This window comes from Pristiophorus japonicus, chromosome 11, assembly GCF_044704955.1.
Source record: "Pristiophorus japonicus isolate sPriJap1 chromosome 11, sPriJap1.hap1, whole genome shotgun sequence".
Taxonomy (NCBI): Eukaryota; Metazoa; Chordata; class Chondrichthyes; family Pristiophoridae; genus Pristiophorus; species Pristiophorus japonicus.
Genome location: NC_091987.1, coordinates 44,476,447 through 44,490,482, shown reverse-complemented (window position 1 = coordinate 44,490,482; position 14,036 = coordinate 44,476,447). Strand labels below are relative to the sequence as shown.

The following is a 14,036-nucleotide window of genomic DNA, read 5'->3' as shown; positions in this document are numbered from 1 at the left end:
AGGATCTATCTTTGGCCCCCTCCTATTTCTCATCCACATGTTGCCCCTTGGTGACATCATCTGAAAACACAGCTTCTGTTTCCACATGTATGCTGATGACACCCAGCTCTACCTCACTACCACTTCTCCCGATCCCTCCATGATCTCTAAATTGTCAGACTGCTTGTCCGACATCCAGTACGGGATGTGCAGAAATTTTATGCAATTAAATATTGGGAAGACCGAAGCCATTGTCTTCGATCCTCGCCACAAACTCTGTTCCCTAGCCACCAACTCTCTCCATGTCCCTAGCATCTGTTTGAGGCTGAACCAGACTTAGCAACCTTGGTGTCATATTTGACTCTGAGTTGAGCTTCCGACCACATATCCACGCCATAACTAAGGCTGCCTATTTCCACCTCTGTGATATTGGTCCTCAAACCTACCACCAAACTCATGGTCGACAGGGCTGTACTAATACCTGCCCTCCTGTATGGATCAGAGGCATGGACGATGTACAGAAGACACCTCAAGTCGCTGGAGATATATCACCACGATGTCTCCGCAAGATCCTGCAAATCCCCTGGGAGGACAGGTGCACCAACATTAGTGTCCTCATCCAGGCTAACATCCCCAGCATTGAAGCACTGACCACACTTGATCAGCTTCGCTGGGCAGGCCACATGGTTCGAATGCCAGTCACGAGACTCCCCAAGCAAATGCTCTATGCGGAGCTCCTTCACGGCAAACGAGCCAAAGGTGAGCAGCGGAAACGTTACAAGGACACCCTCAAAGCCTCCCTGGTAAATGTGACATCACCACTGACACCTGGGAGTCCCTGGCCGAAGACTGCCCTAGGTGAATAAAGTGCATCCGGGAGGGCGTTGAGCTCTTCGAATCTCAACGGTGAGAGCGTGAAGAGGTCAAGCGCAGGCAGTGGAAGTAGCGTGCGGCAAATCAGTCCCACCCAACCCTTCCCTCGGTGAATGTCTGTCCCACCTGTGAGAGTTCTGTGGCTCTCGTATTGGACTGGTCAACCACCAAAGAACTCCCTTCAGGAGTGGAAGCAAGACTTCCTCGATTCCGAGGGACTGCCTATGATGATGATGGATGGACATTGGCCGTCTCTGCCCCTGCCTCCACTCATCTGCTGTTGAAACCCTCACCCATGCCTTTATTACCTCTAGACTTGACTATTCCAAAGCAATTCTGGCTGGCCTTCCACCTTTCAGCAAAATGTGTCTTAAAACTTACCAGTAACTGTTGCGGCCAAAATAACAGCCAAGAAAGGGAAATGTAGACTGCCTGATCAAGAAGAGCATCAGCCAAGCCAAATCCTGTTTTTGCATGCGGCCATGCACACTTTCCAGAAAGGTTTGTTAGATGACAAACAAGACTGATCCCTAGTTAATAATGCTCTCTTCCACTTCAGGTCAATTGTAGCAAACCCCACTGCCAACTGGAGATTGGCTATCTAAACATAAATCTGGCACTTTTTTGGTCTTTGTAGTTCAGTATCATGTTATATAGTGCATTTACTCCCAGAGCTATCAGAAAAGCCATTCGTGTTGAATTAAGTGTAGTTTAAGTCTGAAGGCTGCTGACTTGGGCATGTCTGTTGTACCACTACCTTATTGGTCCACCACAACATTTGGTTTGACTGTCTGAAGCTACACTGCACCTCTCTCTCTGCAAGGCCAAGCCCTCCTACTCCAGAATTATTCTGGAGGCTAACGATAAACCTAGTCTCCTGAACAACCGATTGACTACTCTTTCAGATACTCTTGTATCTATAGCGCTTTGTACTTGATCGCCTCAAATACTGGATGTAGTTTTATTCTATCCACTGTCCCATAATTTTGTAATTTTAACGATCTCTATTTTATCACCCTGTAATCTGTGTTGATCTAACAAAAAAGGACAGTTTTTTTTTGTAATTTCATCAGACTAAGCAACATTCCAGTGAATGTGCATTGTATCCTCTCGAAAGCCACAGCATGCTTCCTGTGGTGTGGAGCATCATCATAGGCAGTCCCTCGAAATCGGGGAAGACTTGCTTCCACTCTAAAAGTGAGTTCTCAGGTGACAGTACAGTCCAATGCGGGAATTACAGTTTCTGTCACAGGTGAGGCAAACAGTTGTTGAAGGAAAGGGTGGGTGGGGAGTCTGGTTTGCCGCACGCTCCTTCCGCTGTCTGCGCTTAATTTCTGCATGCTCTCGGCGACGAGACTCGAGCTGCTCAGCGCCCTCCCGGATGCTCTTCCTCCACTTTGGGCGGTCTTGGGCCAGGAATTCCCAGGTGCCGGTGGGTATGTTGCACTTTATCAAGGAGGCTTTGAGGGTGTCCTTGAAATGTTTCCTCTGCCCACCTGGGACTTGTTTGCCGTGTTGGAGCTCCAAATAAAGCACTCACTTAGGGAGTCTCATGTCGGGCATACGGACGATGTGGCCCGCCCAACGGAGCTGGTCGAGCGTGGTCAGTGCTTCGATGCTGGGGATGTTGGCCTGAGCGAGAACACTGACGTTGATGCGTCTATCCTCCCAGTGGATTTGCAGGATCTTGCAGAGGCAGCGCTGGTGGTAATACAGAGTGCTTTAACTAAGGTCTTAATGTTTAGTTTAATATAGGCTCACTATTACCTCTTGGCTTTTAGAATTTGATTAGCTATTTTATGGCCTTAATTAAACTGAGGTGCTACCACTAATGTTCTGTGAACATGTACGCACAAGTCCCTCTGCTCTTACACAGCACCGAATCTACTTCCATTCAGAGTATAATTATCTGTTGTTACTAAAATGCATCACCTCACACTTGTTTAGAAATTAAAAAGTGTGTGTGTGTGCGGGGGGTGGGGGGGGGGGGAGAGAGAACTGATAACAAACATCTAATTTTAATTAATCGGTGCTGTAAGGAATAATATTTTGTTGAACCATTGCCTATTTTATACATTTTACTCTATATAGTAATAAATCCCACTGGATCACATTTTGAGATTAAAGACTCTTAGAAAACATGACATTTAATATAATGTAAATATATCGGGGTAGAAAGAATTCACAAGGATGCATCCTGGTTCTTCCTTTGGATACTGTTTGCATGTCTCAGACAAAATAAACCATTTTGAGATCATTGACGCTTTCTTGCAGGGAAATATTATTTAAGATGTGGAAAATGGGATATATGATACTGGTTAGAGAATTAAAAAAAATAGAAGGTGCTAAAAGATAAAACGTAACCTTTCACCACTGGTACAGTCAGCGTCTTCAGAAATAACTGTTAAGCTAGGCTGGTAAATAGAAGTTATAAAAAGAGAGAGGACTGCTAAAAAAGCAGCAGTTGTAATAAATTGCAAATGAACAATTGCGGTGTGTTTGGAGGTAGGCTAAACCGGAAGTGCACGGAGAAGACCCTCGCACACGTGTGTTGGCTGGCTTAGTGGTGACATTGTCTTCTATAGATATGTGAAGAGAAAAAGATCAGTGAAGACAAACGTAGGTCGCTTGCAGTCAGATTCAGGTGAATTTATAATGGGGAACAAAGAAATGGCAGACCAGTTGAACAAATACTTTTGTTCTGTCTTCACGAAGGAAGACACAAATAACCTTCCGGAAGTACGAGGGGACCGAGGGTCTAGTGAGAAGGAGGAACTGAAGGAAATCCTTATTAGGCAGGAAATTGTGTTAGGGAAATTGATGGGATTGAAGGCCGATAAATCCCCGGGGCCTGATAGTCTGCATCCCAAAGTACTTAAGGAAGTGGCCCTAGAAATAGTGGATGCATTGGTGATCATTTTCCAACAGTCTATCGACTCTGGATCAGTTCTTATGGACTGGAGGGTAGCTAATGTAACACCACTTTTTAAAAAAGGAGGGAGAGAGAAAACGGGTAATTATAGACTGGTTAGCCTGACATCAGTAGTGGGGAAAATGTTGGAATCAATTATTAAAAATGAAATAGTAGCGCATTTGGAAGCAGTGACGGGATCAGGATGGATTTATGAAAGGGAAATCATGCTTGACAAATCTTCTAGAATTTTTTGAGGATGTAACTAGTAGAGTGGACAAGGGAGAACCAGTGGATGTGGTGTATTTGGACTTTCAAAAGGCTTTTGACAAGGTTCCACACAAGAGATTGATGCGCAAAATTAAAGCACATGGTATTGGGGGTAATGTACTGACGTGGATAGAGAACTGGTTGGCAGACAGGAAGCAGCGAATCGGGATAAACGGGTCCTTTTCAGAATGGCAGGCAGTGGCTAGTGGGGTGCCGCAGGGCTCAGTGCTGGGACCCCAGCTATTTATATTACAATATACATTAATGATTTAGATGAAGGAATTGAGTGTAATATCTCCAAGTTTGCAGATGACACTAAGCTGGGTGGCGGTGTGAGCTGTGAGGAGGACGCTAAGAGGCTGCAGGGTGACTTGGACAGGTTAGGTGAGTGGGAAAATGCATGGCAGATGCAGTATAATGTAGATAACTGTGAGATTATCCACTTTGGGGGCAAAAACATGAAGGCAGAATATTATCTGAAATTAGGAAAAGGGGAGGTGCAACGAGACCTGGGTGTCATGGTACATCAGTCATTGAAAGTTGGCATGCAGGTACAGCAGGCGGTGAAGAAGGCAAATGGTATGTTGGCCTTCATAGCTAGGGGATTTGAGTATAGGAGCAGGGAGGTCTTACTGCAGTTGTACAGGACCTTGGTGAGGCCTCACCTGGAATATTGTGTTCAGTTTTGGTCTCCTAATCTGAGGAAGGACGTTCTTGCTATTGAGGGAGTGCAGCGAAGGTTCACCAGACTGATTCCCGGGGTGGCAGGACTGACATATGAGGAGAGACTGATCGACTGGGCTTGCATTCACTGGAGTTTACAAGAATGAGAGGGGATCTCATAGAAACATATAACATTCTGACGGGACTGGACAGGTTAGATGCAGGAAGAATGTTCCCAATGTTGGGGAAGTCCAGAACCAGGGGACACAGTCTAAGGATAAGGGTTAAGCCATTTAGGACTGAGATGAGGAGAAACTTCTTCACTCAGAGAGTTGTTAACCTGTGAAATTCCCTACCGCAGAGAGTTGTTGATGCCAGTTCATTGGATATATTCAAGAGGGAGTTAGAAATGGCCCTTACAGCTAAAGGGATCAAGGGGTATGGAGAGAAAGCAGGAAAGGGGTACTGAAGGAATGATCAGCCATGATCTTATTGAATGGTGGTGCCTGCTCGAAGGGCCAAATGGCCTACTTCTGCACCTATTTTCTATGTTTCTATGTTTACCCACGCAACAACATAAGGTTTTATTTGGGATAACGTGTTCATTTCTGGCTGTCTGTAATGAGGGGTCCATGGCAACAATTTAAAAATAGTGTGACATTTTCATTTTTTTTTAATCCTATTTGTTTTTTCATGCATCCTTTTATCCCTCTTCGATACCTTTAATTACTTAGTGACTAATATCAAATTATCTAATTTTAATTAAATAGAAAACTTCTATTGATTGTAATGAACAGTAGGTAAAATTTGCACAGATTGCAGTAGACTAACAGATTGTAAACTTTGAATATTGGGTATCAGAAATGCAACTATTGTTTCTCTGCTTTATACATCTTGCGGCAAATATTTGGAACGTTCTTGATGTTATAACAACATCACAATGTTCAGGGTTATGGGATCCTGATCCTTGACTATTTTTTATCAGTCCTTTATTACACAGCTTGCTTATATCCTGTGCCAACTTTACAGTACTTTGGCAAACCTACAAATTCTCCTCAATAGAGGAGTAGTCATTGTTTAGCCAGGCAACTATCTATTCAGAATTTTTCTTAAAAAAAGAAACTAAGACTGCAGTTAGCATTTAGTTAGTGTATTGCAATTGTCAGCCTTGGCTCATTCGGAGCACTTTTGCCTCTGTGTCAGAAGGTCGTGAGTTCAAGTCCCAGTCTAGAGACTTAACACATAGGCCCGTATTCTGCGGCCCCTTCGGGTGCGTACAAGGTGCATACGCGCCCGTAGGGGCCGCGCAAGTTCCGGGTTTTCGCGCGCAAGGCACATTCTTCTTGACAGATCGAATGCATCCTCGGGAAAAGGGCATCCACATGTGGCGAGTTGGACTATTTGCCCAACTTCTGCCCAGTGAATGCCTGTGAAATTCTTACGGCTGGTAAACATGAAAACACTTGTAAAACAAGGTATGGTTATTTTTAGTCCCTTTCAAAAAATTAAATTAAAAAAAATATTTAATTAAAAGACATTTTAATTGATTTTAAATATGTAATGTTTTTTAAATTTATTTGTGTACATGTACTTTTGGGGGTATTCCTATTCATGCCTATGGAGATTCTGTACATACAAAATCCTCATAAGCATGAATGGGAATCGCCGCCTTTCATTCGTTGGGCCAGCCCACGTGATCCCGGGGCGCTTGCCTGAGATACGTGGGCCTCGGAGAGGCCCAGGAGCGCGAGTCACCGTGGATCCTGAAGCCCTAGGTAGGCGTGCATCTTCTTTGTGCCTCCTCGGCTTTTCCCTGCGGTAAACCCCCGACCGTAAATTCAGGGCCATAATCTAGGCTGACCCATCAGTGCAGTCCAAAAGAAGCACTTGTGGATGCGATGTTAAACTCAAGCCCACCCTGCCATCTCTGGTGGATGTAAAAAATCCCACGGCATTATTTGCAGAAGAGCAGGTAGTTCTTCTGGTGTCCTGGCCAATATTTATCCCTCAGCCAACATCATGAAAAATATAGTTTAGTTGGTCAGTATCTCATTGCTGAAAACTTGCTGGGTGCAATTGGCTGCCACGTTTCTGTACATTAAAATAGTGAACAGAACTTTAGTTTTAATATTGGATCTTTCCTTCATCATAAATTCTCTGATCGTGGCCGACTTATTGATTAATTTCCCTGACATCTATATCCGTATACCTAATTTTGATGATGTGTGATTATTAGTCGTAGCAGTATTTGACTTGTTGGATTGATGCCTGAGAAGGTCTTTAAATCCTGACAGAGGGTTCACCTTTATTGGGCATCTAGCTGGCATGTATGTAGAGGTTCCCTCATATGTACATACTGTCAGAAGGTATTTGCTTGCAGTTGTCAATGGAAAGAAAGACTGACTTGCATTCCTATAGTGCCTTTCACAACCTCAGGATGTCCCAACCATTGAAGTATTGTTTGCAGTGTCGTCACTGTTGTAATGTAGGGAATACAACGGAAGGGCTGCACTACATCTTTTCAGTTCCACTATATTTTAAAGGGAAAAGCAGTCCCAAGTCTGGGATAAATTCATGTTTAGGAAAAAAATCTTTAATTTGAAATATTGTGAAGAATATCCACTTTGGTCCTTCAGTGCTGTCAGACAGAAAGTGTTTTATTATACAGTAACACTAATATATGCACAAAGAGAGAATTAAGTGTTTGCTTCACTTAGAGTTTTAAAGCTAATGAAACTGTTCCTTTTAATAAACAAAAACTCAGTTTGATGCTGACCCAATATTGTAAATGTGTTTTGTTTCTGAAGGGTGAAAATATATGGTGAAATTGAATTGGACTTTATTTTCTTCTTCCAACAGGTGTCTCCTTCATTTAGCTTTACCTGGGTAGGCATGCCTGTGATCTACAGCTAAACACACTGAAAAATTATTTTTAATGGTAAGTAATTAAAGTATAAAGAGGATGTGTTTCTAAACAAATTACTTAAATCTGCAAGTATATCGTGAAAGATAATCCAGTATGGTTTTTAAATGAAAGATGTGCATTGAGGAACTTTGTTTACCCTCTGACTTTTCTTTTTTTCTTCCCTCATATGCTCCCTCGAAGGCAGTGAGATATACCGGAGTATTTGTATGGGGCCCAGCAGCTATCATTGCCTCAGCCAAATCTCTGTTCTTCATCTGTGAGACTTCGGCAATATTGATAAGGCATCATAATTCAATACCTTTCATAATTCAATACGCTATCAATATTGCCCAAGTCTCACAGATGAAGAACAGAGATTTGGCTGACGCAATGATGGTTGCTGGGCCCCATACAGGTACTCCAGCTGGACTGTGATCAGGCTTGGTTAGCTTGGCTTTATTTTTTTTTCTCCCTCCCGAGCCCAAGGAAGCTGAAGTCAAGTGTAACTGATTTTCCCATTTCCCCTCCCGTTGCTTGATCCCAGAACCGAGATTGGATTTGCATCTGGTTATATTAGTTGAGTAGTAAACCACATGATATATTTACACACTACGTTATTGGGAGAGCTTCAATGTAAAAAAAAATTTATTTATCTCCCCATTTCCTTTCTTAGTTTTCAAACACCATCAGCTACTGAAGGGTCAAGGAGTCTGCTTCCAGACCTTGTCAATGATGCTGTGAAATTAGATGCTATGAGGTGTAAAAGTGTGGTCTGGGGATAACGTTACCTCCATTAATTTTCTTTTCCTCCCATGTGGGGAAATAACTAGCCTCAGGTTGCTTCCTTCTTACAACAGAGTTGAGACTGGGGAATTTGACTGCAGGGGTTTATAGATGTGAACGTACAGGGCCGGATTTTTGGCTTTCAGGGTTTTTCGGCAAAAACGGTAGCGATATGTGAAACTTACCGTTTTTGCTGCGCTACCATTTTTAGCCCGAACTTTCAGCCTTTATGTCTACGCCGGGGCGCATCGGTAAGGGAGGCGTTGCACAAGCATTTGTGGCGCAAACCGCGAGTTTCAGCAACTTTAGTCTGGGGCCGGGAGCGCTGCGGGGGGTGGGGGGGGGGGGGGGGGGATGTTTTCCAAAAAACATTCCAAAAACATTTACAAGACCCTTATCTATCAAATCGCTGCAAAAAAATAAAACATTCAATTTGCCTTTTATGCAGGTTTTCATACTCTGCTGGCAGGGCTGCACCGCCAAGTTTGACCTGTCGCTATTCTGGGCATGGTGAACGGGTTGAGAGCGTGCCGAAACTCGGATGCAAACGCAGTCATTGCACGTCGCCACACCTCTCCCCGGCAAACAGGTGCCCAAGGATCCCACCCAGGCTTTGCGACCGGGTTTTCGCCGCGGAGGGTTAAATCGCAGTGAAAACCCGGTCGCAAACCTGCCGAAAATACGGACCACAGTTTTATGCCATTTAAAGCTTGCATTTCTTGAAGTGCTTCTGATATCCATCATTAAAATTATTGGGATCTCTGGAATTTCAGGGTTAGCAAAAGATTTGCTAAGTGAGTAATGCTGATATATATCTATATATATAAGCCTCTAAATAGTATGGTCAAAAAAGCTAATACACAGTCTGTAATATTCTTATGAATGACTCCACGAGGTCTAGTATTGTACTTGAGCTGTTGTGACCTTAGTCCCATTTATTGTAACTCCAGAGTGAGTCACAAGCATGGTGGGCAGCCTTTTATACTGGGCCCTGCACATCTATGCAGGTGACCCTCGGGTCTCCCGCCGCAGTGCCCTCTGGTGGCGGGAGTTGGTATACAGTTGGTATACATGGTCTACCTACATGACACACGAGATGCTCCAGCTATTGGAATTCTCCAAATTCTAAGTCAGTGGAGTCTGAATAAATCTGATCTAGCTATGGAATGTCATTGTACTATTCCCAGTAACACCCAATTATATAAAAGTTATGATGTGCAAATAATTTAGAAAGAACTTTTGTGTAGTTTTCATACAAGTCCATAGCATAAAACTGTTAATATTGCTGCTTTGAATGGCATGGTTGAAATTATGAATGAAGTCCAGTAGATTGTTGGAGGCAAAATTGTCAAATTCATTCTAACTTTGGATTTCAGTTAGCAGCCTGCCCTGGTTGTAAACTCTTATCCTGTTTGTGCATATACCAATGTGAAAAACAAATCATGTTTTGTATAGCAACACAAGTAGTGAGAAATTCCTTAAAGCTCCTTGATTTATTTGACAGATTTAGCAGTGACTGATGAAATTTGCAGACCATGGATGAAGATGTAGGAGGGCTTGAACTGCAGCAACATGAGCCCAAGGTGATTTTTGATAACTCAGGTAATCCAAATACAGATTTGTATTAAGTAACTTTAAGAATATTTAAGTGGCATTTATTTACTGCACTGAAATAATTTACGGCACCATTTTAATATACAAATCCTAACTTGATGTATTAGAATAGAGCTTGTTAAAATAGAGTTTAAATTGTGTTGAGTTTTTGTTTGGTAAATGTAATTTGCATGTTCACTTGTAGGACAGCTCCCACATTTTTAAAAAGTTACTCATCATTTCAACGTCCTCCACCTACCATCAAAATAAAATAGTAATTGGATTGATAATAGAAACAAATCAGATACAAAAGATAGTCAAGTGCTCTGAATCTTTCTTGATCCTGATGGGCGCTTGGTCTTTCCATTATTAAGAGTTAATTTGCACACCAAGATCCCACAAACACCAATTAACTGAATGACCAATTAATCTATTTTATTGGTATTGGCTGTGGTATGAAAGTTGGCTGTGATATTGATACTCCTTGCTACTCATTGAATACTGCCATGAGATTTTGAATATCAGTTTGGAGATTATTTGTATATTAATGTATTTGTCAATATTAATGTGTTAATATATTTACTATCCAATTTAAAATTCTCCTGCTGTGTGCCTTAAGTGTTACATTCCAATGCGAATTGTAAGATTTTGACATGAGCAATTATAGGTAAACATATTGTGAATTTTTTTCTTCTGGTGCTACCTTTTGAAAATTGCAGAAATTCCATATAATTTACTTGGATTTTCTTGTCCCAAATACTGCACTGACAGAATTTGGCTTATTTTTGTGTAGCGGTTTAACATCAGAAGGTTTACAGTTCATCGAAGATATGTAACTACAGTATATTTTACTCATTAGAAAAATGACAGTTACACAGCTAGACGTTTCCAAGAGGGGTTTTCCAAAGATGGCACTCTGATATATGAATTCCTGAGATCCAATGGTATTGGAAACCTACATTTTTGTGGGTCTTGCAAGCTGCTATCAGGTGTTTGGTTAAAAGCGCGGATTTGGATTTGTGGGTCTAAGTTCTTGATTGGAGCAGTTCCAGTTTGCTCCTCTAGGACCACTTTCTGGACTATTTTTATAATGAAAAAGTGCAATTAGAAATGTGAAGAGTACTTCAACAGATTAGCACAAATTGTACACCAGAGAGGAATAAAAGTGTTTCTTTGGTCAAAAAAACAATACTTCGACAAAAAAAAAGATGATTCTGAAAAAAATACAATTGTAGCCACCAGTTACTGAAAACATTATGTTCTATGTACATAGCTTAGCTGTTAAATGTAATGAGTACAGAATCATTCCCATGTAAGTGTTGAGAGCTTAACTGAATTTAGAGATATTTATCTATAATTGTACTCAAATGTGTTTTTTTGCATGTTAATAGAAGGTTGTGAAAATAAAATTTCCCTTTTTCATTTTCCAGTTCAGGAAGTGACATCGCAACACATTGATGGACACCATATTCTTGTGGAAGTCCAGGAAACTGTCTTTGTAGATTCCACTATTACCTCTGGCTCCCACTTTGTCTCTGATGATACAGACTCTGTTGTAATCCAGGATGTCATTGAAGATGTTGTTGCTGAAGATGTTAACTGCCCTGATATTATTGAGGAGCCAGAGACCATCATTGTTCCTGAACAAGTGCTGGACACAGATGTTGCCACAGAGGAGACCTTGAGCACAGTCCCTGAAGACGTTTTGGCTTCTGACATCACCTCAGAGGCCATGTGTGTAGCAGAACATGTACTGACAAGTGAGTCGATACACATGTCTGATATGGCCACTGTTGAGCACGTTGCTGTCACAGAGGCTGAAATAGTCACGGACACCTTGTCGCCTGATGTAGAAGAGGTTCTGGTGACGGACTCTGCCATAGAGACTGTGATAGACGCACAGAGTTTACACGTTCAGAGTCAGGAGACAGTTCCTGTCACCATCGAGGCTCCTGGAGGAAATAAAGGCACCAGCGAGGATTATTTAATGATTTCCTGTAAGTGACGAGAGAGGTAGGCCTTTGGCACATGGAAAATGAAGTATTAATGCACTTTATTCCTTTAGCCCTGATACACTGAACAATTAATTCAGCTGGTTATCATTATATATTGTATTGAAAATACTGGGGCTGAGACACTTTGCAATTTGTGATTGAAATGTTGGGAAGGGAGTTTAAGTTGGATTCATTCTGGTAAGCTTGTTCTTTAATTCTAGAACTTACCAAGTCACTCACTGCAGCTCTCACCTCCAAACCTTAAACTGAGTGCCACAGACTTGAATACATCTGGCATGATTCTCTTGTCATCCACTGTAAAACCTGACTCAACGATGTTGAACATTACTGAATGGTCCACCTATTCTAAGATCATTCTGGTGGGTGAGGAGAATCCACAGAGATTTTTCTTGCCAAGTGCTTCCTTGAGTTCCCTAGCCTCACTCCCTGACCCTACCTAGAATTGAAAAGTAGGGAAGTTATGCTAAACCTGTATCGAACCTTGGTTAGACCACACTTGGAGTACTGCGTGCAGTTCTGGTCGCCATATTTTAAACAGGATACAGAGGCACTGGAGAGAGTGCAGAGAAGATTTACAAGGATGATACCAGAAATGCGAGGGTATACATATCAGGAAAAGATGAACAGGCTGGGTGTCTCTTTTAGGGGAAAAAAGGGCTGAGGGATGACCTAATAGAGATCTTTAAAATCATGAAAGGTTTTGATAGAGTGGATAGAGAGAGAATGTTTCCACTTCTGGGGAAGAGCATAACTAGAAGCCATCAATATAAGATAGTCACCAAGAAATCCGATCGGGAATTCAGAAGAAACTTCTTTACCCAGAGAGTGGTGAGAATGTGGAACTCACTACCACCGGGAATGGTTGAAGCGCGCATAGTATAGATGAATTTAAAGGAAGGCTAGACAAGCATATGAGGGAGAAGGGAATAGAGGGTTATGGTGATAGATTTAGATGAAGAAAGACAGAAGGAGGCTCGAGTGGAGCATAAACACCGGTATGGACTGGTTGGGCGGAACAGCCTGTTTCTATGCTGTATATCCCATGTAATCCTATGTAATTATACCCTCTAACACCAATCATGAGGAACTCAGACTTTGTCTCAAAGATTGAGACCATTTGCACAGCTGCCATTTCTTCTCTCATCTCTCCACACACTGCAAGTTCATCTGTCACAAGACCCACCCACCTTCTGTCTGTTTTACCTTTCCTGGTCTTAATGCTAGGCCAGCATTAAATTTAGCTAATAATTCATTTTCAGTCCACTTTGCTGTATTATTTACATTGAATTATACAATAATTTGCATTAAATAAATACTTTTAGTGCTAAAATGACTTTAAACTGCTAGCTAGTAAGTAGGCGCAAGAGCACTGGTCTATTTTCATCGCCTTCGGCCATGCCACCCATGACAATTATCTGCATTATATGGGCATTATGAAAATATTTTTGCGTAACATTATGTCACAGAAAATAATGTTTCAATTAATTCAAATTAGAAGCTACAAAAAAGTAAGTATGCAATACTTGAATTGGGAGCACCCACTGGCAAATATGACCATGATTTCTTAAAGAAAACATTTTCAGATTGATTCTTTTTCCTAGCCCCTCAACCCCATTGGCTCCTTAGAGTACTTGTGTTAAATAAAGAATGGTGGGCTTTTCCAGCTTTTGCATTTAGAATAAAAATACAAAATTTCACATTCAAGTTGCAACTTGATTTTAAAAATAATTAGTGTATCCTTGGTTTAGTAGTGGCACTCTGGTGTGAATCAGAAGGTTGTGGCTTCAAGCCCCACTACAGAACTTGAGCTTATAACCTAGGCTGGCACTTCAGTGCAGTACTGAAGGAGTGCTGCATTGTTGGAAAGGTTATCTTTCAGATGTTAAGTTCTGTTCTCTCAGATGGACATAAAAGATCCCGTTGCACTATTTGAAGAAGAGCTGTTTCTTGGTCAACATTTATCCCTCAACTATCAATGCCAAAAAACGATTAATTAGTCATTAATCTCATTGTGTGACCTTGCTGTTTGCGGACTGGCTGCCAT

At 41.8% G+C, this 14,036-nt stretch overlaps 1 protein-coding gene across 4 annotated transcripts in view; it reads left to right on the top strand.

Annotated features, from left to right (window-relative positions):
- The window catches only part of LOC139276020 (zinc finger X-chromosomal protein-like), a 58,118-nt gene that overhangs the window by 12,284 nt on the left and 31,798 nt on the right, over positions 1-14,036 (top strand). For 2 of the 4 annotated variants that reach the window (XM_070893376.1, XM_070893374.1), the window contains exons 2-4: positions 7,556-7,634; positions 9,889-9,986; positions 11,408-11,974. In XM_070893376.1, the coding sequence (XP_070749477.1) occupies positions 9,920-9,986; positions 11,408-11,974 (634 nt within the window). In that variant the 5' untranslated portion in view covers positions 7,556-7,634; positions 9,889-9,919. Of the gene's footprint in view, positions 1-7,555; positions 7,635-8,832; positions 9,179-9,888; positions 9,987-11,407; positions 11,991-14,036 lie in introns of those variants that run through there. The other 2 variants (XM_070893375.1, XM_070893377.1) reach the window with 2 other exon arrangements.